Source organism: Fukomys damarensis, unplaced genomic scaffold (assembly GCF_012274545.1).
Source record: "Fukomys damarensis isolate Sample0158 unplaced genomic scaffold, DMR_v1.0_HiC HiC_scaffold_24, whole genome shotgun sequence".
In the NCBI taxonomy this organism is placed as follows: Eukaryota; Metazoa; Chordata; class Mammalia; order Rodentia; family Bathyergidae; genus Fukomys; species Fukomys damarensis.
In genome coordinates, this window is record NW_022900936.1 from 68345692 (window position 1) to 68370916 (window position 25225).

At 49.4% G+C, this 25225-nt stretch overlaps 1 protein-coding gene across 1 annotated transcript in view; it reads right to left on the reverse strand.

Annotated features, from left to right (window-relative positions):
• The window catches only part of Itgb5 (integrin subunit beta 5), a 91038-nt gene that overhangs the window by 39392 nt on the left and 26421 nt on the right, over positions 1-25225 (reverse strand). The window contains exons 5-7 of the mRNA XM_033755966.1: positions 7748-7909; positions 6500-6595; positions 4423-4512 (exon numbers count right to left, since the gene is read on the reverse strand). Of these exons, the coding sequence (XP_033611857.1) occupies positions 4423-4512; positions 6500-6595; positions 7748-7909 (348 nt within the window). The remainder of the gene's footprint in view (positions 1-4422; positions 4513-6499; positions 6596-7747; positions 7910-25225) is intronic.

Below are 25225 nucleotides of genomic sequence, written 5' to 3' on the forward strand. Positions count from 1 at the left end.
TGGGCTATTGTTTATTTATGAGGAGTGAGTTACTTTTAACCTATCACAGGCCAGATTGCTTTTATGGGCCCAATCCTGCAGACACAGGTTTCAACTTTCCTGGACCACTGTGGCCTTGTGGGGGAGGGAAACCAGAGATAAGGGCATGAGGTCATTTTAGGAGCCAAGATGTACCAGGAGAATGCAGCCTGTGAGGCGGCGTCACAGCATACTTTAACATGATCAGTTCCCTAACACTCTTTACCATCTACCCTGGTGTATTCCCTCCTGGGTTTCTCGTTTCTCCATCAAGCTCCCGGAGCCTCGCTGGGTGTTAGGGCCCAACATCGTGGAGGCCTTTTTGACTGTTCACGCTCCGTGGAATAGAAGTGAGACTTTAAGTCTTACACAGGAACCTCCACTGTTCAGCAGTCCAGAAGCCTTTTGGCTTTTTAAAGGAGGCTTCATCATATGGGTGTGACTGATTACATTCTGTCTACTGGTGATCAACTCAACCTTCACCCCCTTCCATCCTAGGTCAGCGGTGGTGATCAATCCTCTGATCACGGTTTGGCCTTTCTGTGGCCAGCCCCATCCTCCAGCCGCGAAGGGCTTACAAATCCAGGATACCCCCATCCATCAGGGAACACAGAGGTCTTAGGAGCTCTGTGTTAGGAACCAGAGTGAAAGACCCAATTCTAGGACAACAGATTCTCCGACTGCCCAGAACCACAGGGAGCTTCAGGTCAGGGATCCGGGCAGAGATCAACGCGTACCTTCTTACTGCTGCACAGTGTTACACAGCACTAACACCCCAGCACAGTATCAACAACTAGACTTGGCTCAGAATCCTCTGCAGCTGCACCTTTAACTTAAAACTTCAACTGCAAAGGGGGGGGGATTAGGGAATTACCAAACGTCAAGAGTTTTGGTCATATTTTGTAAGACTTGAATAAGCTAAAGTGACTCCATGCTATTAGGCCAGAGACTGTGCTTCTTCATATGCTAATTGCTAACTTGGCTAACAGCTCGCCCAGGGGCAAATGGTATGACAAAAGGTGACCACAGAACATTTCCTGCTTGAGATAAGCAATGTGTTTGGAATCTTGTCCTCTGGTAGTTCTGTGAATGCCCTGACTTTTTGTTTTAAAAAACCCCTATAAAAAGACCTCAGCCCCTGAGCAGTTGCCTCTCGGAGCTACCTGGCTACAGGAGTGCCGTCTGGCCAGACTAATAAAGGTCTATTTACCATCTAGCCTGGTGTGTTCCCTCCTGGGTTTCTCGTTTCTCCGCCGAGCTCCCGGAGCCTCACTGGGTGTTAGGACCCAGCATCGTGGAGGCCTTTTTGGCTGTTCACGCTCTGTGGAGTGGAAGTGAGACTTTAAGTCTTACAGTGTGGGACCTAAATTACAAGCCCTTGCTAAATGGCAAAGGGCCTAGGAGACAGTGTCCTGAACCCCTCCCATTGTAGCCACAGCCCCGACCTTTGTTCCAGCCCTGGCCTAAGAATGTGCATCACTCTTGTATTGTTTGAAGTCCGGATCTGAATCTACTTGTAAATTAGAGACTCCAGACATAGAGCCCCAAGTTAATTGACAAACTGTTTGCTCATCCGGAGTGTCTTGGTGACCTTTGAGACATCCTATGGGTGGTACCTGTCACTCATCAATATGTGACTGTTGAGCATGTGACTGCTGACCACCAGCTCAAGTCAGCAGACCTTTGTCCCGTCTGTGAGCCCAAAAATGTTAACCCCCTCTTTTACTCCCTATAAGAGGACCTCGGCCCCTGAGGTAGGGGCCTCTCTGAGCCAGCCACTTGGTTCTGAGAGTGCCGTCTGGCCAGACTAATAAAGGTCTTTTACCATCTAGCCTGGTGTGTTCCTTCCTGGGTTTCTCGTTCCTCGATAGTGCTCACGGAGCCTTATTGGGCTTTCGGGCTCAACATTGCAAAGGCCTTTTTGGCTGTTCACGCTCTGTGGAGTGGAAGTGAGACTTTAAGTCTTACAACAGTTCAATATACTGACAGAGTAATGGCTTCACAGGTGTGTGTGTATACACATGCCCAAACTCACCAAGTTGTAAAATTTAAATCTGTGTATTTTGTTGTGCATCATACTTCAGTAACATTTTTAAAAATTTTAATTGAATTTTAATATTGTTAACAGTATTCTAGAAATTGTTCATTTTCTTTTTAAAGTTGAGTTTTCAGTGTTCATTCACAAGATGTATGCTTTATTTCATAACATGTTTTCTACAGAAGCCAGTTTAACTCATGGAGTCAAGCAATAGTACAAGATCCCCACATTTCTTGGGGCGGGGGTTATCCCAGGTTCCTGATGCAGCTCGGGCCTGGAAAGATCATTTTCTCTGCTAATCTCTGGCCGCAACTCCTCCGTGGCAGAGAGGGTTTCCCACTCCTCTGGTTTCTGTTATTGCCCACTGACCCCACCCCCCAGTCCCTGGATTTCCATTCAGAAATTTATATACAATGAATCCCGTTCAGGGCCGATGACACAGAGCCCAGAGAGAACACTACTCAGCGTTTCTGAGATCCACCCAGGGACCCAGCAGCCGTGCCCGGGGCATGGCCTTTGGGGCTCCCATGCAGGAGCACAGACACAGCAGCTGCGGATACCACGATGACCCTTGGGGCAGACATGACCCAGCCAGCTTCTGGCCTGGTGCGTCATAACACCCAGAGCTCTGCCGGGTCTGAACCAGGAGCTGCCTGGGGGATGGAAATGTGGACATGGTTCCTCCCAGACGCCTTCAAACACAACGCAGAGCCCAGTGAGGCTCAGCCCTAACTCAGCAGGAACACAGAGCAGCCATCACCCTCCCATGGGGGCTCTATCCCCACTGGAGGGGCAAGGAGGGCAGGGCAGGGCTTTCGCCCTCCCGCTGATTCCTGTGGAGGCTCTCAGCGACTCACACTCAGACCACCATGTTACATTGGTGTCTGCTGTGCCCAGGGGGCTGAGTGTAACTGCTCTCCTTCCTGAAATGCAAACCAAATCGCTCCCTGTGGAACTGAAAACAACTATAATGCAAATTAATTTGGAAACCCTGACTCACCAGGCTCAGGGGCAGTGTTAGATTTGATGAGGATTTTAAAGTCAGAGATAGATAAAAAGGTTGGCCTGTGAGGAGAATGGCAAGAGAAGTCTAAAGTTTCTCTCAACAGACCAGGAGGAAGGAGATACCAGCATTTGCGAGAAGAGAAGCCCTAAACACAGCCAAAGATAAGGGGGATAGCAGGGATGAAGGGAGAGAGGGCAAACCTCAGAAATTCTCCCTGCTGCCCAGCCGGTGCCCTTAGCACCCAGAGGCGCAGCTGAGCGCTCCTCCACTCCAGTAGTGAGCACTACACACTGTCACCACACACCGGATCCCTCTGCAGGAGTACAGAGCCAGCGCTGAGATGAGAAGGCAGGCTTCCAGACACTCACAGATGGCTCACTGCCAGGCAAGGTGATTTCCCTGACAGCCAGGTTAGCCCCCAGGCTATTTGACACAAGGTTAGGACTGACAGGTTACTTAAATCACACTTATTCTTTCTAACTTTAACAGGAAGGTGTAATCTGAATTCCAATCTGGGAATTATCCTGCCCTTGGAGGGTGTGGTGGGTACTGGACACTAAGTCCACACTGGCACCCTGCAGGGAGGGGACAGCCGGGTGCACGCTTCCCAGAAAAGCAACCATGCTCGCGTTTCCAGAGAGGTCCCAGGCAAGCATTTCTTGACTGTTATGAACTGAGGGGTAGGAGATGGGGATAAGAAAGGTTTCAGAAACAATTCCTCAGCCCATTTAACCTGGGGTGTGGCAGTGACCCCTAAACCAAGTCTACACGGACTTACATTAGCACCGAGATCTCTCAGTAGGTTACAAGAACACAGAATCTTACAGGCCCCCTCAGAGTCCCTCTACAGGGACTGTGGGACCATCACTATCAGGTCCCAAGTACGTGGGCCAAACCCTGATTACCGGCTCTTCTCAAGTCCTTCTCTCCTGTACCACCCACAGCTTTCCGCCGAGTACCACAGGCTGGGGATTTTCCAACTGTCTGAGCCCTGTGAGGGGAGGGCAGGTGCAGGTCTCTCCCTGCCATGGCACACAGCCAGGGCTAGTGAACGCCCTGCTGTCTCACACAGGGAGGGAATGCCACCCAGGGCCAGGGGAGCAGCTGGATGGCTGGACAAGCCAGGTGTCACTGCGCAAGCACACCCAGGGCCCCTGGGGCCAGCCCAGGATGGATGGTATTGCAGAGGTGAGGGGAAGGGGTGCATCAAGCCCGAGTGTAGAAGGAAGGTATCCAACCTGGAGAGGGCAGGGAGCAGTTAAGTCCACCAGAACGGTGCACTGCCCAGGGGAGCCTGGGTCAGGTCCAAAGACCTCAGGACGGAGGGAGGTGGTGGTGTGGGACAAAGTCAGTGACTTACACTGTATGCATTGATAATCAGTTGGATAATATTTCTGGAGTCTCCATGTAAAATCTCCACCGTGGTTCCAGGTATCAAGGCTGTAAAATTCTTGAAGAAAAAAAAAAAAAAAGACAAGAATAAGTCCATTTTGCCTTCTGTTCCTTCAGTGTGAAGATTCTTCTACTGACGCGGACAGTAAGGCCCTGCACTCAGCTCTGCCGTGCTTGTGTACGGCTGATGTAGGAGAAAACACACGAAGAGGATGCAGAGAGCTCCAGCCGAGCTCCCTTCCTCCCTTCTGACCCACAGGGCTGGAAGCGGCTGGCCACACCTGTCCCCAGGGACTCTTGGCGACTCTCCCCTCTGACCCAGAGTGGCCAGCTCCTACAGTCTGTCCTCTGAGCTGACCCTTCCCTTCCTGCTTCTTACTGTTCCCTAGTCTACACAGGTAATCCGGGTCAGCTCCCTAGATGCCCTGTTTGTTCACATAGGGGCAGGGGCCCAAGGGCCCCGGGTACACCCTCTTTTCTCAACAGAGAGCTGAGATAGGAAGCTCCCCTCCCCAAGAGCTGTCATTCTCTGAGCGAGGCCCCAGACAAAGTGGCAGCCTGCCCTCGTGTTCGTACCAACTCCTGATGTGGCCCCCGTAACAGAGATAAGCCTCCCCTGCCCTCAGCCTGCTGAGAGCTCCTGGGCCTCCTCACCTCTGCCCTCTTGAAACATCTAGAAGCCCAAGGCAGTACGTGCAGTGAATCCCTCTAAAAATGTGGTTTGTAAGTGGAGACGCTATGATCTCCTACCAGACAACCATCTTTGCCTGGTATAGCCTGTTTTTTTGTTTGTTTGTTTTGTTTTTTGAGACAGGGTAGCACCATGTAGTTGAGACTGACCTGGAACTCACTATGTAGCCCAGGCTGGTCTCCAACTCACAGCGATCCTCCTGCCTCACTCAGCCTCCCAAGTGCAGGGATGACAGGTGTGCACCACCACGCCCGGCTGGTATAGCCTGTTTAACTCAGGCTACAGGAAGGCAACAGCAGCGTTTTCACAAGTGATAATCTCACTGTTTAAGAGAATCTTGAGGGATGAAGAGAAGAGGCGGGTCTGGATTACATCCAGCCCGTGTGAGCTCTCCTTGTGCACCTCAGGGGTTGGGAGCTGAGTGTGTAACTGCAAAGGAGGGGTGGACAGTGCTGGTCCAAGAGAGGAGCGGAAAAAAGCCTTGTTAGATGGCACAGACCCACACAGATGTTCTGCTCACTCAAGGTGTTCTTGGGGAGCTCCCAAGTAGGCCATCCCTCGTCTTCCACCCACCACAGGGAAAGCAGAAAAGTAGAGGAGTAGGGTAGTGATGGAGGCTACTCAATCTCCTTTTGGCACTTTTTGGGTGGGGGGCCCAATCTTGCTAGGTAGTTCAGGTTGCCCTTGAGCTCACTGTGTAGCACAGGCCGGCCCTGAACTCACAATGATCCTTGGGAAGCTTTGGCTTCCCAAGCACTGGGATTATAGGTGTGCCCCACCATGCCTGGCTCTGCATTGTGTGTGTGTGTGTGTGCGCGTGTGTGTGTGTGTGTGTGTGTGTGTGTGTGTGTGTGTGTTACTGAGGACTGAACCCAGGGCCTTCGCACTAAGCTATAACCCCAGCCCTTTTTAATTTTGAGATAGTCACTAAGTGTCCAGGCTGAGTTTAAACTGGAGATCCTCCTGCCTCAGCCTCCCAGAGTACTATGACTGCAGGCCTGAGCCAGCATTCTCTATACATATTTCTATATATTTTCATTTTATATTTTTCTTCCCTATTAGAGTGTGCCTCTAAGCTTCCATTTCACTCTCTGAAAATGGAAATTCATCATTTTCAAGGTTTTTCTCAGAAGCAAATTAGATGTCATGTTTAATTCCTTGTGAAACTATTACAGCTATGTAAATGCTTGAGCATTTCCTTAGTATTGTTATTGTCCACTAGATCAAGACAGGGCTTATACTGCACCCCTCCTTTGGCTTTGCCCACAGAGGGCTGGGCTGTGAACACTCCTAGACACCCCATCCAAGGGTCAGCGGGGCCCCCAGAATCTGGCCCCCTCACTCCCTTGCCTACCTTGTACAGCATATAGTGGTTCTTCGTCACAGCAAAGATCAGGTTGATGTTGTTCTCTGCCAACTTCTCTCCAAGCAAGGCAAGGGAGGGATAGTCCTGGGACAAGGTGGAATCAAAGGCCGTGATGCTGTAACGGGTGGAGGTGCCGGCAGCATCTGCTCCTACTCGTGCTCCGCCGCTCAGCACTTGCTGAACAGAGAAGCGCCTCCCTGGGTGGCCCTGAGAGCCCTCCTCAAGAGGCCCTCAGCAGCTCCTGCACTGAGGGACAGTGTGGGGACATCATCATGGAAAAGGCCCTCAGTGCCCACCAGACACCACGTGGGAAGTGAGGACTGGAGCACTCTGGGCCCGGCCTGTGTGTCTGTCCTTTCAGTTGGGTGGGAAAGCGGGGAGCCTGGGGAGAACAGCCACTGTGTCCCCTCATGACCCTCAGCACCTCCCCACAACTCCTCCTTTCCTTGTGCCTAACGGTCAGGCCCCTAAGACTTCCATCCTGCTTATGGCTCAGAACGGGGCAGGCTGCTATCTCTAGACTAAAGCTTGGTCCCCATGGCAGAGGTGCAGAGTGAAGGGAGGCAGCGAGGCAGGGGCTCAAGGACTTCACAGGCTACTGACAGGTAGGGAAATTACACGTGGGTAGCGCCGTGGTTACAGGTCCTTGCCTGATCCCAGTGTCCATAGTTTGGAAGCATGGGCGTGATCCCCTCTTAAAATTAGAAAAGGGCCTTGGCCAGCAAAGAAAATTGGGAAGAACTCCTCTCTGGCCAGACATCAGGACAGACTTGGGAAAGAGGAGGGTCCGGATTGCTGGAAAAGTCTGCAAAGCAGCGTGGCAAGATCTTGATCATCACGGCCCTGGGGACAGGTATGCAGGAGTTCACCAGACTCGTCTAGTAGTACATATGTTTGAAAAACTGCAGACCTCTTTTTAAGTTAAGTCATCACGGTCACAGACTACCGGGAGCAGTAGGTCCTGGGGAAAACACCTCCCCTATACTCTGTCCTGGCTTCCTGGGAGATCTCATCCCCTACCAAGACACTCCCTGTTCGGGTACCCACGGCAGCTACAGAAGTCCCTGAGATGTGCTAATTTAGCGAGGAATTCGGAACCCAACTGGGAAAACAGAATAACTACGGAAACTTAGCCCTGGGATGGACAGGAAAGTCAGCGAGTACGGAGGCCCAGGAAAGGTTTCAGAGGCAGGCAAGGCCTGGGCCCCAGGTGCACTCAAGCCCGCCCACCCTCACCATCTGGTCGGACGCGGTGTACTCGTTGGCATCACTCAGGTGGCACTGGCCGTCGTGCGGCTGCACGAGGCCCCCCAGCTTCCCATCCAGCGCGATGTGGGGCACGTCGTCCGTTGTGAGCACCAGCAAGTGCAGTGCGTCCTTGCGCCAGCCGATCTTCTCCTGGAGGACAGACAGGGTGGATACAACCTGCCCGCCTTGGGCATCATCAGACCAGACACTGCCCACTTTCAGGGCCAGAGGTCTGCCTTGCCCTGTTCTCACCCGGTGCCGGGGGGCCGTTCATTAAACCAAGCCCCTGCCCCGGCCAGCCCAAGGCCTGGGACCACGTCCCTGCCCCCACATCTCAAGTTCCTCCAGGTGCTGCTCTTTCAGCCTGGCTTACTGCTCCTTCCCACAGCAACTTGGGAAGGTACTGACCAGCAGGCCACCAGGCGTGTCTGAGATGACGGTTAAGTGAACAGGTCAGTTACCCCATTAGACCTGAATCACTCACATGACCAGCAGAAGAGCCTGCCTTGGCAGAGCTGGTAAGGGGCCACCTCTCCTGGGGGTGTGCACCGCGCCAGTCATTAACAAAATCACTCAGACCAGCTCATCTGCCCTTCTGCTTCTCCATACAGCCTCACCATCCTTACAAGCACAGTCCATGTGGTGAGGGAAGGGCTCTGCACTTTCCACATTCAGCCCCAGTGTTACACACACTCCCAGTCATTGTATCTACGAGCAGCTCATCTAGACAGAGAGCACAAAACCTTACACATATGAACCTTTTTACCAACACTGAAAGGGCACCCCAAGAAGTTGGCAGTAAGGTGAACGCAAGAAGGATTTACGCTGTCCATAGCTGGCTACACAGGCACCCTGAACTGAACAAGGTGGTGGAATTTCCAGACCTCACGAGTGAATCAGCTCAGCAGGTAAGAATGGAGGAGACTATCCTCCTTCCTCCTCATCCCAGGGATGGGTAAACAGCCTGAGGAGCCCATACTGTCGTCTCCCTTGCTTGAGCAGCAGCAAAGACACAGAAAAATACACCATAAAACGTCAGAGCAACACAAGGGAGAGAGGGGCTTGCCAAGGAACCAGTGGAGTGAAGGTTAGGAGACCCACTGAGCAGAGGCTGCCACCCTCTAGGAAGTCAGTTTCTGGGCGCAACGTTCACCACCTAGATTAGATGAACCTTCAGCTCTCAGCTGGAATGGGCAAGAGCAGACTTCGAGAACACCAGAAGAAACAAGGAGGGAAAAGGCAGAAGATTCTGGGCACCAGGGAAAACCCAGAAGGGAAAGACTCGCAACAAGAAGGTGGACACATTTTAGGGCCCTGAAGTCCTTGAAGCTAAGCCAGGACACAGCTCTCGGCGGTGTCCAAGTCAAGACAGTGGCTCCTCTCGGCAGGACTGGAGGGGTCACAGGCAGCTTTCCAGCTCCTAGTAATGCTGTCCGCACCTGAGTTCTTCCCTTGTGAGCATCTGCTGGGACAAACCCACACACAGCTCTCTACGGGCACATGATATTCTGACAAAGGGAGAGAGACTTCAAAATTCATAAAGCAACGCATCACAAGCCATGAAGTATGGAGGAGCGGGCAAGAGGCTTGGGAGACAGCACAGCCAAGATAGTGCACAAACCAGTAGGGTGTCGGGAAGGAAACGCGTGCCTCTGTCAGCCGCAGGGGATGGCGCCATGCGCAACACTGTTCCAAGGAAGTAGGAAGCGGAAGACAGCTTCTTCCAAAGGGTGTCAAGAGAGAGCCTCGAGGAAAAATCAGAGACCTAAATAAATGGACAGATGTATCACTTGCATGAATGGAAGAGTCAGTGACACTGAGGTGCTATTTCTCCACGAACTGATTTCTAGATTTGACATGTGGAAATAAGAGGAAAATTACTATGAAAGCAACATGGAAAGAGGTCCTGGGAGGCCCTAAGAGGGCAGGCGGCATGCAGGGCTCCGCTGCTGCCCAGGACGCCTCCACCCTTTCACCTGCATGGACCCAGATCACCTGAACCATCAGACAGGTGCACTGCTGCCAGGGGCGCAGGATACATACGGAGAGGACCTGTCCATCCTGTTCCAGGCATCTTTGTATCTTTATCTTCATGAATCCCCTGTTCCTTCTCAACACTCAGGAGCCCTTGTGACAGTGATATGAACCTTTTAGAGACTGCAGTACCAAACTGTAACCCAAACCCGCTTATGTATCCAATTAAACCTGACCACCGGTGTTTTCGTTTAGAAAAAACAACTCTACATTAACATCTTCTGTCTTAAAAGAAAAACACAATCAACACACATGTCACAGGGTCATCATCACTGCCTTACAAGTTCCCACTAATCCTCGTTTCCTGGGAATGCTGATTCCAAGCTATCTGAACCTGTGTCTCCCAAACAGCAATTCCTAGGACCCCCAAAAAGTCCATTTTTACTTCTGTAGTATCTGACTGACACATGATCAAAAGCCTAAGCTTTTTTTCTTTATTATTATATTATTATTATTTTGGTACCGGGGATCGAACTTGGAACCCTGCCTGTACTTGCAAGGCAAGCAGTGGAACCAATGAGTTAAATCCCTGGCCTGTATTTTTGTTTTTGTTTTTTTTTTTGAGAAAATGATGAGCTCAGTCTAAAGACTACATGGATTTGTGAGTAATGGAGACTAGCCAAACAATTTTGGAAAAGAAGATTAAAGTTGGAGGACTCATCGTCCACAGCCAAGACTTACCACAAACTACAGGAATCAAGACAGTGTAGTGTGGAAAACCGGACAGACAGGGCTCCAAGAAACAAGATGCAGATGCCAGAAACAGATCCACACACACACACATTTAATCTGACAGAGGACACTGAACAGCTAGACATCCCTGTGCAAGACGTAAAGTGCAGACCACAGCTCGCACATACATAAAAAGTAACTCAAAGTGGACCACAGACCCAAATATAGGCAAAAGCTACACTACTTCTGATGGAAACAGGAGAAAGCCTGTGTGACTATAATACAGGCAGAGACTTCTTACTTAATGATTCGCTGGTTAAAAACACAGACAACCTGAACCTTATCAATTGCATCTTTTCTTTTTTTTTTTTTTGGCACCGGGGATCGAAATCAGTACTTGCATTTAAGAGGCAGGCAACAGAACCGCTGAGCTAAATCCCCAGCTGAACCTTATCAAAAGAAAATGAAATTCTGGTTTTTAAGGACACCACTAAGCAAATGAAAAGACAAGGCACAGATTGGGAAGAAATATTATAAACAGTCTAATAAAGGAAGTATATATACATCAGAACATAGAAAAAACTCTTAGGTCAATAAGAAAATGAACAACTGCATTTAAAAAGTGGTCAAAGATTTGAGCTGATATTTAAACAAAGAATAGCTATGGATGGAAATGTACATGAAGTGACTCTATACATCGTTAGCCTTTAAGGAAACACAAATTAAAAACTACAACGAGGGAGCCATTAGACACCTATCAGAACAGCAAACACAAAAACAGAACAAAACTTATAATACCAAACGCTGGTAAGAACAGTTCTTATATTCTTATAAAGTCACATAACACATTGTCAATCCGGCAAGTTCATTCAAGCTTTGGTATTTATCCAAAACAAATGAAGATGTATGCTTATATAAAAACTTCAATGCAAATATTTATAGCACCTTCATTACCAATCACCAAAAACTAGAAACAATCCAAAATTCTATCATGTGGTCAGACACACTGTAATACATCAGTTACAGTGGAATACTACTCAGCAATAAAAGGAACAAACTACTGATACTCTGATGAATCTCACCATCATGTTATATGAAAAAAGCTTGACTCAAAAGACAATTTACTGTCTAATTTTATTCATGTGTTATTCAGAGGCAGACAAAAGCAGAGGAACAGAAAACAGATCAGTGGTCACCCAAGGCTGAGGGTAAAGAGACACAGAGGCACACTACAAAGCTTTTTAGGGTGATGGAAAATAATGTGTCATAATTATGGGAGTGGACAACAGACTTTATACCTTAAAAGGGTAAATTCTGCTCTATGTAAATCATCTCTCAACAAATCTAAACCCCCACCCCTTTTTGAGACAGGGTCTCACTATGTAGCTCAGGCTGGCCTTGAACTCACAGTGACCCTCCTGCCTCAGCCTACTGAGTGCTGGGATCACAGCTAGGCACCACCATACCTGGCTAAATCTGACTTACAAGATAAACAACTCTAAGAAGTATGTATCTTTTGACTCAACGATTTGACTTCAGAGTGATCTTTACACAGGTATTATGAAATCATGTACCACATCGGGGAACAGGAAAATAGGCTGAAATCCTGCTATAGGTATTAGCTTATAAATTATGGCCACAAAAATAAGGAATTACACACAACGTTTAACAAAATGAAAACAAGGGCTACAGCTCTACATGTATAACGTGATCACACACTTTATAGGAAACAAGCATTCAAAACACAAAAATAGAGCTTACTGTGGCCAGGAGTAGGCTGGAGATACGGATAATCTCCTTTTCTTTTTGCCACTGTTTTCCAAACTGTCTTTTGCAAGACTGGGCTGGGCTTTGAAAGCTGGCTTTGTCGGTTCAACTTTTCAGTCTCTTCTTCTCCCATACCAGCCTCCTGAGGGCCTTGTGGGGAACCAGGCAGGATGGACACCAAACGACGTGGGGCTTGGATGCCTTGTGATGAGCATTTGAATTTGTTGCCTCTCGTGTTTACCCATGTGGCTTTGACCAAATCACTCAGCAGCTCAAAAGCTTTTTCTTGTCAGAAAAACAAGCGTACTACTTCACATCCGCTGAGCATGTCCGTGATTCCAGTCTGCCTTCACTACAGCCCCCGTGTAGCAGGCCATAGATGGACGGCTTACAGACGCCCCGAATGATGCTCGGAGAGATGTAACTGGCCCACCCCACTAGCACGCGCCGAGAAGCCGGCGTGAATGGCCAGCATCCTCCACGGGAGCTGAACTCGCCAGTCAGAAGCTGCCCATGCACAGGGAGGGAGGACACACGTCACAAACAGGATGACTCATCACACAGCCCAGGGTCAAGGCTCTCAACGGAGGGACCCACAATAAACGCCCGTGGAGTGGACAACTGCACGGGACACGGGAGCAGCTCTGCTGTGGACAGCAGCATGGCAGGATGGTTTCTCTGGAGCTGGCTCTGGTTCTGCAAGCGGCGCTAACAATCTTCGCTTAGAGCTCAGCCTGCAGGAAGAAGTCCTGCACACCTGGTCCTCCCAGCTCCCAGGCCTGCAGAGGTCCTACGTGGTGGCCCCACGGTGTGTTTACATTAGGAGGAATCACCCTACTGGCTACTTGCCTGGGAGCAAAACTTCTGTTTCGAAGACATGAGTTCTGTATCCCATGTTTGGGGCAGGGAGCAGGTTAGGGTTTACATCTAGAGGTCACTCGAAGCCTCATGTGCTCATAAATGGGGCTTTGAGGAGGTGACTGGATCATGGGAGTCTGATACTCAGTGGCTTTGTCCACTGAGGAGTTTAGAGTTGGGTGTGATGTTGGGAGGGGAAGCCCGGTTGGAGGAGGTGTCACTGGGGTGCGGCCTGGAAGGGCCCATCTCCCCGCTCCTCCTCCCCAATCCCTCTGCTTCCTGCTGCCACACTGTGGGAACCCTCCTCTGCCATGTGGTCTTGCCTGAAATCCCTACAAACTGAATCACAAGCAACCCTCCCTCTTAAATTATGGGTGTAGAGTAGGGTGTGTCTCAGCAACAAGGAAGTATCTCAGAGCAATAGTAGTGTTGTTTTTTTTTAAAGGAAAGGCTACACTCCAAAACAGAATGTGGCACAGAGGTCAGACTGTGAGCTTTGGAGCAGGTCAGTGTGACTTTCAATCTCTGCTTTGCTCTCGTTGTGGCACCCTGAATCAATTCCTTCACTCATCTCGGCCTCAGTTTCTTCATTTGAAGAAACTCTGAGGTAGGACTGTAGATTCAGTGTATTAAAAAGGATGTGACACACAGAAGGGATTGCTAAGGGAACCTATAATCATCACCTGAGCACCTATTAAAATGACTACGAAGAGGAAGCCTGCACAAGCAAAATGCTGGTCAGGATGTGCAGAACCTGGAACTCGTACACCGCAGGCAGAAATAGAAAATGCTGTGTGGGCTTTGGAAAACAGTTGGGTGGTTTCTTACAAGGTTAAACACCCACCTTACGATCCAGCCAACCTATTCCAGGTATTGATTGATCCCAGAGAAACGAAAGCGTTAAGTCCACAGAAGACACGAGCACAAACATTTACAGCAACTTTCTCATACTAGGCAAAACCCAAAATAACCTGAAAAAGTCCATAAACAGATGAATGGGTCATAAATAAATTGCTGGATCTGCAACAGAACACCACTCAGCAATAAAAAGAAAGAGCAGATAAACCCAACAGCCGGGAGGAATCTCAACAACTGAGCAGAGTGAAAGAGGCCAAGAATAAACTATGTATGTAAAATTTTAGCAAATGCAGTCTAATGTGAAATGACAGAAGGTGAAGTCGCGGATGCCTGGGGTGACGAGAGACGGAGAAACGACAAAGGGGCACAAATACGCTTTTGGAGGGGAGAGGCGTAGTTATCATCTCGATTGTGGTGATGGTTTCTCAGTGTACGCACCCTATACTTTCAATGTGTGTAGTTTCTGCATGTCAATTACAACTCAGCGAAGATGTGTCTTGTTAAGCCAAGCGTTGCTCAGAATGTCACTTAAACACGTAATTTACACAAACATACCGACTGTGGGGGAAGTGCTGAGAGCCCACATTCTTTGACTTGGCAGTGGCATCCACACAGCTGTGGGGTTTGGGGCCCAGGTGACCAGTGGACCCGGGTTCAGGCCCACGCTTGCCTCATCTTGTCTGGGGGACCTTTGGCGTGTCACTTAATCTCTGCAGTCTCATCCTCCTCATCCAAGTGGAAGGCAGTAACAGTACCGACCAAATGCAGTCGTTGGAGGATTACAATGACACACAGGAGCAGCCAGCCCAGCACCAGTATGCAGTAAACCCATGACTGACCCTCGCTGTCTCCAGTATTTTCAGAGAGCTGAAAACCCCTTACATATCTCTACAATGAGAATCTTTGGGTTGTGGGGTTATGGGTGATATTTATTTCCTTTTTGCCTATTTTCATTTTCTACATTTTTATGTTGAATAAGTGCTCTTCATAAAAAAGAATTCTTAAAAACAAAAGAACTGTTTACTTAGCCAAAATTTTCTCCTCCGTGGCAAAGTAAAAACAGCACAGAAACAAAACCAATTGCATTGAAACTTGACAGAGCTCAGCAGCCGGATGAAAATGTCAAGGGTGGGTGGCACGGAGGCGCACTGGACCTGGAAGCCGGAGACTGGCCAGGACCGTGATTCACTCAGCTTTTCCCTGGCTGCCGATCAAGTCTGTATCCCATTCACCACCAGGTCTGTTTCAACCTTCAGACCCCCAGTCCCACCCTCACTGGGGTGAGCTCCCCTTTGTCATCGTCCAGGGAGCCCGGCACGCCCTGCCCTCCATGTCTGACATGGTCCTCAGACGCTGAGCAAGCTTCGGGCAGCGCCCCCTCTCCAAGTTAACCAAACCAGCTAGTCCTCCTGGCCACCCCTCTGCGCTCACTGTCCCAGAGGAAGGAGGGCTCCTCCCTCCCCAAGGAAACGCAGCAAATACCCTCCTCCAAGATCACCAGTGAGTCTCTGTGGTTCCTTCCTGTGCCATTAAAAATAAGCTCTGGGTCTACTTTATCATAACACTTCTCCTGACCCTGCTACTCCACCAGACTCTTAGTCCTCATTTCTCTCTTGTTTAAAAGTAGCAGGCCATTGCCTCTATTTCCTCCCCTCCGTTTCTTACAATCTAACCTCTCTCTCAATTGTCCAAAAAAAGAAGCAGGAACTGAGAGGGACAACCAACCCTTCCCAGCCTTGGAGAAAATAAATAAATCGGCTCCCCGCAAGGCTACAGACAGCTTTCCGGCTCTTTCACACCCAACAGATGGCCCCAGAGAGCCTGGGAGCTCAAGAAGAGAGACACAAGGCAGAGGAGTAGAGGACCTGGTATCTCTAGTTTGAGGACACAAGTCTCCCCCTGCAGGCAGCTCTCCCTGGGGTTGGAGGGGTCACACTCAGTAACTACAAGGTCTCACAAAAGCAGGGAAGGCCCTCAAGTGCAGAGAAGAGGCTTCAGCCTCTCCCATTCCAACTCTGCCCAACATCCCCCAAACGGCCACCTGCCCCAGTGAGAGTCAGCAGGAGCCAGGGAGAGACATTCTGGACAGGAGCTCAAAGCCAGCGGGGCTTGGCAAGCAAAATGACTGTCTATGTAAGAGTTCACAGCCCCGGAGGCCAAAGACAAATGCAGCCTAGAGGGGACACCACTGAGATGTGTAGAAGACAGGCTCAAAGAGATTACACTATAGGACAAAAAGCCCCCATGGGCAACTGGGTAGAAATACACAGCACAGGAAGCGAGGAAGGAACCCGGTGTGGAGCCCTCTCCGGTACCCACCATGTGGTACAGGGCCCACACACTAGCTGCTGAGCAGCAAGCACGGCTAGAAAATTCCTCTTCACCTTGGACTCCCCGTGCTACCCTTGAGCATCTCCTGGGCTAACCAGTGGGTCTGTTCCCTCCTCCCCAACGACAACAAAGGTCAGCTAACATGCTCCCTCCCACGGTGTCTCAGCCCGGGACGGGCTTCCAGGCCCAGCATCACCCACTCACTCCTCTGCAGTCCTCCTGTCAGCTCTGTTTGAAACACAGCCACAGAGACAGACACCGTCCCCTGACATCCTGTGACCCGTGGAAGGACAGCAAGGCTGGGACAGGTGCCTGTGGTGCCCTAACTGGGCCCTAAGCATGTGGCCCATGGGCCCCATCCATTTCACAGAAACTTGTTGACACACAGATCACGCAAAGCATGATAGGAGAGAGGAGGACTCAAGAGTGCCCCAGGGGAGTGTAGAGAGGGCCTGGGAACCTGAGAAGAGTCCACATCCCGCTGCGCTGCCTCAGAAAACAGGCTGAGCCGAGCACGGTGGTGTAGGCCGATCATCTCAGTATTCTGGGAGACTGAGACAGGAGGGTCCCAAGTGTGAGACCAGCCTGGGCAACTTAGCAGGGGCCTATCTCAAAATGAAAAATGTTTTAAAGGGTGGGAACCTAGTATGAGGGCTCTGGGTTCAATCCCTGGTACTCACTTCAGAAGGAAACGGAAGAAGGGAGGGGAGGGAGGGAATGAGGGCAGAAGGAGGAGGCAAGCAAGAGAAGGGGGAAGGAAAAGAATGAAAAGGAGGGATGAAGGAAGGGACAGAGGGTAGAACAGAGGGAAGGAGGGAGAGAATAAGGGAAGGAGGGAGGAAATAAAGGTGGAAGGAAACACACACACACACACACACACACACACAGAGGCGGTGAGGGGGGGGCCCTGCCTGCTTGTGGTTGCCTGGCTGACAAGGCTGATCTCTCTGAAAGACTCTTCAAACACATGGGAGCTCTAGAATAAAGATGCCACCCCAGGGAACGGCCTCAGAGAGGACAAAAGCATTGGCTTTAATCACTGGATCTCTGATCTCAAGAAGAATCTATCTAATCGATCTGTTTAAATGAAGGGGCGCTCAAGCCAGCAGTCACCACAGGCCTCAGCTGTCCCTGGAGAGGCACCAGGCTCGGTTCCCCCTCTGCTGAAATTCTCCACCTTCAGAATTAGCAGAGATAAGGCAGGCATCAGGGTTCCCACTGTGCAGGCAGGGAAGCCCAGGGCAAAGCCAGGCATCACTCAAAGGGCGGGACATCCTGGGGGTGTCAATCAGGGGCCAACAGTGTACCGCAGAGAGAAGCAGCACAGGGGCTGTCCCCCCATCCTAGTGCGAGAATCCTTCCAGCCCGCCTCCAGCAGGCCGTGGGACTGCAGTGGTTCTCTGGGCTCAGATTCTGCTCTCTGGAAGCTCACTCTGGCACTGCTACGCAGCTGTGCGCCTTCAGAAAGCGGCCACACTCCACTGGCACCCGGGTGCTGCTTCTGCCTTATCTCTGCCACTCCTTGCTGCAGCACCTTTGAGCAGTCATTCAACCTTCCTAAGCTTGTTTCCCCATCCAGAGGGGACAGGCAGTTCAACACCTCCAAAGGAGGGATGAAACAAGCTTGTGAGGTGGTCGGGATGGAGCCCCGGCCTCCAAAGCATTCAGATAGCAGGGATGGGCCACATTATTAGAGCACAGACCAGGGTGAACGATGGAGGGGAAGGCAGGCTCCCCTTCGTCAGGGGTGCCGAGGAGCCAGCCCTCCCACAGGGTCTGAACCCGGCTACGCATGCCATTCTGCAGCTGGAGTTCATTCACAGAGGCTATTTCAACTGCTCAGGCCTCACTGCACTCACAGGGGACCCTGCACGCAGGAAGTAATCAACGACTTCTAAATAGGACAAGGAAATACTCTATACCCTAACCTTTCAGGTAAGGGGAGGCAGTATGAAAGAACAAAAGAGCAAGTGAACAGCTTCCAGAGAGGAGGAGGACAGAGAGGGAGCTGACCTGGACACGGCTGATCAGAGCCTGGGGACCCAGAAGCCTTCATCCCAACGCAGCACACAAGGAAAGCCAAAGTTAGATTCACTGGTTTCCCACATCATGCTTACATTCAAGCCTGTTTCCATCGCATTATCACAATAAACACTCATTGTTAGTCCTTTGCTTTTCCTGCTTCTGCCCCTATTTTGCAAGGGAATATCTTTTTAATGAGGCCAAAGTATAGTATTTCTTTCTCAGGAAAAGAAACCTTGGCCCGTGACTCAGGGTATAAACATCCTTCTCCAGCTTCTGCTGTGGGCTTCCTGGCAGGGGGAACTCTGAACCCAAACCCAAGGAATCTCAGAATGTGAAGAGTGAGGCAACAACTCCTTTTTTTTTTTTTTTTTTTTGGTTTTTTGAGACAGGGTCTCACTATGTAGTTGAGACTGACCTGAAACTCACTGTGTAGTCCAGGCTGGTCTCAAACTCACAGCGATCCTCCTGCCTCAGCCTCCCAAGTGTTGGGATTACAGGCATGCACCACCACACCTGGCCAACTCTTCCATATTTTAAAGCAGAAAATAATGGGTAAGTATCAGATCTCACTGATGGTTAAATATCAGCAATTTCATAGGGATCACTGAAATGATTACACAGGGGTTGTTTTACTGGCTTTCTGGGGGACCTGAAAAGCTCCAATCTAACCCTCAGGTTAGGGACTTCTTTGATTTTCTCCACCAAACCTGACATTGAGCTGCTGGGTAGCACTTGTGGTCCTGCTTTGAGGGACACACATGAAGGGCCAAGGATGCTTCAGAGGCAGCTGTGTAATGATGTGAAGGATGGGTGTAGTTGTGTGTGTGTGTGTGTGTGTGTGTGTGTGCACGCATGTGCACGTGTACCTGGGTGTCCCTGACCCAGAAGCATAGAGGCAACTCTGAACACAAAGCACTTATCCTTGTCTGTTCAGATGCTTCCCAGGCACACGCTGGAGACACAGTCGTGAAAGAGACACAGTCTCTGCCCTCGGGGCGGGACTTCACTGAACCAAAGGGAGGCACCCATCACTCAAGTAATGGCTCCAACACAAATAAAACGGTAGCTGGGATAGAAGTGACCAAGGGCCTTTGCTGGGGGACCCTAACTGTCAGGATGACCCATCAGGGGGCTTCCCTGAGCTGAGGCCAGCAGCGTGAGCAGGCATGGGTTAAATGTGAAAAGCAGGTTGGGGCAGGCCAGGGGAGGGATGGAAATGCAAGTTTGAGGACCTCCTCGGGCAAGGAAGCCATCTGTAGGACACTACAGCGATGGGCAGATAGACGTGGTGATAACCTGTTAAAACCCAGAGAACGTGGGAGGCCAAGACTGAACCCTAGCGGACACAGTGGACTTTGGCTGACGATGGGTCAACACTGGTCACCGGGCAGAACAAGTGCCACACTGATGCAGGGTGCTGTTCGGACAGGAAGCAGTGGGGCTGGGGCAGAGGGTCTAAATGTCTCTAAAGATAAAAATAAAGCCTATTAATAAGAAAGGAAGAGAGGTAGGACTACTGATGGGAGAACACCCTGAGCAAGCTACAAATTCATACACTGGCTTTTCATATTACAAGTCTGACTCTGTCTATTAGCCCACAGTGGCTGCCTGAAGAGCCGGCAGTTGGTGTGTGGGGAAGGAACAACTCCCCATACCACTGGCTACAGCAGCGGCCTGAATGATCTGTGACGCTGTGCTGTGCTGGACGGCAAGACTATAAAGAGTGCAGCTAAGGGCAGCATGACTTGTACATGAAACTTTTATAGAAGCAGAAATTAATCTATGGGAGAAAACAAATTTCCCATTAATCAATAATCTGTTCCTACTAGAATGTCTTATTCCCTTCTTGCTTTGTTTTGGGTGCTGGGGAACGAACTTGGGACCTTGTGCTTGCAAGGCAGGCGGTGGAACCACTGAGCTAAATCCCTGGCCCTGTTATTCCCTTGTTGCTAGGACCCTGCTTGCATCAGTGCTCTCCACTCCACTGCTCCCTGCACCCCACTATCTCTTCAAGAAGCTGTGTTCAGTAAATAGTGGCAAGCTCCAGGAGACAAGTGTCTTAGCCCGACAGGAGCTCCAACCACCCTGGGCCCATCATTTATGCAGTAAAGATCTCGTCTTATCTTTTGTTATCCTGCTGCTGTACCCTTGGTCAGCTGATTGGAAGTCTGATCAGCCTCCAAGAGATTACCATGAAGTATTCCAAGCAGAGGAAATGACATGGACAAAGGGCCTGGCAGAGGCAGAGTAACTGGCTCAAGGTCATGGTAGCTGGAACACTGAGGCCATGGGCCGAGGACTAAAGCCCTATCTATTCACCAGACGAATTCTAATCAAGAAGTCCCTGACATGAAATGAAAAGCCAACGGTCTCACCAGGAACCGAAATGTGCTCAGCTGTGGAAAAGGGGGCTCCTCTCCCCGGGCTGGTTCTCTCCGCAGCTCTAAGTGAAGGGAGCTGGTCCCTGGCACAGACGCCTCCCAAGGCCAATGTGGAAGGCCTTTCGAAACTGATTTACACTACAGGATAAGCAGAGCTGCACCCTCTCCCATGGGCCTGCTGACCATACCGAGTGTACTTCGGCCGGGCCCCAACCCCACATTGAGAACAAGTGGCTGTCAGGAGGACTGTGAAGCCCACAACACAGCAAACCATGGGTCATAGGCTTGAGATGTCACCTCAGAGATCAAACCAGTGGAGACTTGAAAAGTGTTCATTAAAACACAAGGACAGGGGCAGCCCTGGGTGGAGGTGCTGAGGGAGAGGAGGACAAAGCGGGCAGCTCCCTAAGTCTGAGAGATAAATAACAGTGCAGGGGCTAGGACAGTATGTGTGAGAGTCCCATGCAGATGATGCCAAGGCCCGAGGACAAGGGTGAATGTATGGGGGGGGGTCCTCCTTCCAGAAGAGGAAGGTCATTGCCTCTATTACTCAACTCATGCCTGGGAAAATGATACAAGTCTCAGGCCTAAAAGGAATCAGGCAACAAGTCAAAAGACACTAAATCAACCCTGGGGACTGGGAGAGAGAAGGGTGCAGGGTGAAAACCCCTCGTGGCTATGTCTGAATGTGGGACTAGGGACTTACCCATTCTTTCAGGGCATTTACAGCAGCCCCTGTGGGCTGTGAGGATCAAACCTGAACCAGGAGGTAAAAAGCAACGGAGGCCTCTGCAAAAAGCAGCACTGACCAGCAAGTGGCACCCTGGCTCTTTCCCTCCAAGCCTGCACATTCCAGACGAGTGCAATGAGGCTGGAGATAAGCAGCAAAGACTCAGATCTCGAAGCAGGACAATCTGACCCTAAATCCAGAGCCCTCAGCTCTTCACTGCACTGTGGCTATTTCCCAAAGTGCCCAGGCACCTGGTAATAGACAGGAAATGAACTTTAGAACCAATCAGATTTGGTTCAAATCCTCGTCCTGTTCCTCACTAAGTAGAAGTGAAATTAACTCCTGGGATGATCCGTTTCCTCACCTGTAAATCAGCACCAACACATGGTAGGACAAGAGCCAAGAGACCACAAACCGTCTGGCATGTGAATGGCAGCCCAGGAAGGGCAGTGACTACGCTGGCTTTCAGAGGCCTAGGCTGCCAGTATGAAGCAGTCCATCCAGCACCCTCCGCCCCCACTGGAGCTGTGATCTCGATTTTAGATTAGCAAAGGAATGCAGGCCTCAGTGCACACCAAAACCTCTGATTCAAACAAAGCAACTTTGCATTAAGATTCACACCTTCATCTATTTCTGAGAGGACAGCAATGCTTTAAAAATTTAACACTCCATACAATGCAAAATTAGAGAACTAGGCTTAAAACAGAGTCTGTCTAAGCCATGAATGATCGGAAGAGAAATGCTGGGCACAAGAAGCCAAGACAAACAAGGAAATCCACTGCGTTGCCTAGATCTTGTTGTTCTGGCTGACGGGAAAATGTAGCCCATAGAATTCTATGCAGCCAGGAGGTACCCAGCCAAGCTCAAATGTGCAAGCAAATTCTTCAACCCAAAAGCCTGAAAATAGCTAACTGGTGACTGGCAACTTGGAACCCATAGCTCCTTGGCAACTGTGCCCTCTCTGTACTGCACAGGCCAAGGGCACTTCCTGTTTGGGGAGCACAGAAAAGCAGCCATAATTCCAGTCTGAACCTCTGTCACACTCCCACCTGCACAATTTCAGAACAACCAACTCAGAGTCAACTTTGAACATCCTGGGGGAGTGATACAACTGGTGGTGGGAGAAACCATTATTCTGACCAAGAAAATGAATAATCAGGCTCAGTCACAGATAAGAAATGAAGGACAGGGGCACTCTACTTCCAAAACAGCCAGAAAAGCTACACTGGAGAAAGCACCTACATGAGTGAGCGAGGTATTCCCTAGCTGTGGGTGCTGCAAAATGAACAACTCAAAACTACCACTCATAGAAGCAAGGTCCTTATCCTAAGTAGGGACTGGCAGTTTCCTTCTTTTTGCAAAGAACAGTTTTCCAAGAAATACAGAGGGCTCACAGAGGTGGGATTGAAAGTGAGTATGTCAATGTCCCATAAGCTGAAGTCCTACCAGCTGATGATGAAGTTCAACTGAGAAAAACCCAAGAGAATGAAACCAAAACAAAGAGCTGCCTATGGCGCCATGAGATGGACCTGTCATCAGCTCCATCACCGAGGGCCCAGGACACGAGGAAGCACACACCACTGCGGGCGACATCCAGGCAACTCCAGCCCTTACAGGGCACCAGGCCAAGTGGGCAAGGTCCCATGCCTTCTCTCTTCGCTATGCTGAGCTTGCAGCATTGAGAGGAAGGGCCTCTAATCTGGACAGACAGGTGCAGGAAGAAAACAGCGTAAGGAATACTGAGGACTTACAGAATAATATCCAAGATTTGCTTTAAATAATAAGAGAAAGGGTGGCTGTAAACACAGATGACCAAGATCAGCCATAAGTAGTAACCATTAAGGATAAACAATAGATACATTATTGTATGCTTGAAATATTCTACATTTAAAAAACTATCCATTGTGGAAATTTGGGTAAATATAAAATTGTAAAACACTAAGAAAAAAAAAATTCTATCACCCAAGACAACTGCTTTTATTATTTTGGTTTATTTTCAGTATTTTTCATTTTTTCATCTTCTTCTTTCCAAATAGGAAATATTTCCGGCTTTTCATTCTTCCCTTAGTTTGTCCTGAGTATTACTCAAGTAAATGTCTGTAATGATATAACTGCGGCTAAGCTCTCACCAATAAGTCCATGATCTATTTCTACTTTTTTGCTCAGTAAGACAGAGACTGTAGTGAACCAGGAAAGAACATTGATTATTAGTGGGTGATTTCGGGTGAGAAAAAATAGCTTAATATAAATCTAAATAGAAAATGACAGCACAAAGGAAAAAAGGCAAAGAAAGAAGATGGTAGCCAAAAGATTGCTTACTTTTAAGCAATCATTAACTTTTTATGTATTTCCCCATGGCAAAGGCCAGGGCAATTTCAACAGATTTAAGGCCACAACTTGCTCAATAAAGTGCCTGCCAGGCAACAATAATTCACCGGCTTCAGGCAGTGACTTCAGGAAATCTGCTAGAATCATCTGAAATAGTGAATTTCAATAGAATATGGCTTAGGCTGGTAACTGGGTCCCTCCCCACCCCACTCCCAAATCTTAAAGATGATTTCTTCCCCCTACAAGAGAAAAATCTACAACATTCTCACAGTAGATCTTACATTTTCCCTGCACTATTTGTTCTCTGCCCGGAAGCAAAGTTCGGCTGAATGTCTGTGAAGACTATGCCTCCTACAATCAATTATCTGAATGCTGGTCAAAAAAACAATCATTTTTCTTTCCAAATCAAATCCATAAACTACTTGGTGACATGGTTAAAGATTCAAAGATGAACACTTTCTAGCTGTGGTCCCTCTGACTCTCAGGGAGCTAAACACATCAGGAACTGTGAGTCAGACCACGAGCATCTGTCCGCCAGCCACCCCGGATGGGGCGGCCCTGTGACCCCCGGGGACCTCACCCAGGCCCCGTGAGACACGCTGCGGCCTTTATCGTTTCCTTCCTCCAGCCAGCTCTGTCTCCTACTTTGGGTTTCTTATTTCAGGCAGCACAAGTGTGGCTCTCTTCTCACCTTTCTTAAAGATTGAGTAGAGAGGAAAAGCGAGCGTGTGAAACACTGCACACGAGTGCCTGGGCTCAGAAACTGTGGAAATAGGCAAGTAAGTGATGCTCACCCCATAAGTGAACAGCAGCTGCTGTATGCAATCTTTGCATTGGGCTCCAACCTCATTTTCTAACACCCCCCTATGAACTCATCTGAAGACCCCGCTGATTACACACACGCCATGAGGGGGAGTATGAAAAATGCTAAGCGTACACATAAGGGCTAGAAAGATAAATAAAAAACGCCAGCTGTGGCAAGCTTAGGAGTGATTTTTTTAAATCTTTGTTGCTGTAATTGGGGTGTTTTGACAGTAGAAAATTATTTTAAGAATAAATTATTACCAATATGCCCTTTATATATTTTTCTGAGATTGGAACCTCTCAAAGTATGAGTTCATTTCTGACCTAGATCTACATCCTCCTTCTGGATTCTTTTATCACAGAGTAGAAGAAAAACAAACAGAAATGCAACCAAATACATTACACAGTTCTCGTCTATGGCTGGACTCCTCTAATAGGAATCTAAGGTTCACCAAAATGGGGAAGAAAGCTCTGCAAGTTTCTATGTGACTTGATGTTTACTTTTTTCCCCTGAAAAGAAGCAAAAAAAGCCAAATGTATAAACACAGAACAGCTGTCTCCTGGCAAAGACAGGGCACACAGCCACAGTCACACCCACACCAGAAACACACCAGCTCTGTCCACCCGAACTCCAGCCCAGGCAGCTGCCGTAGATTTCCCAAGGTGCCACTGAGCTCA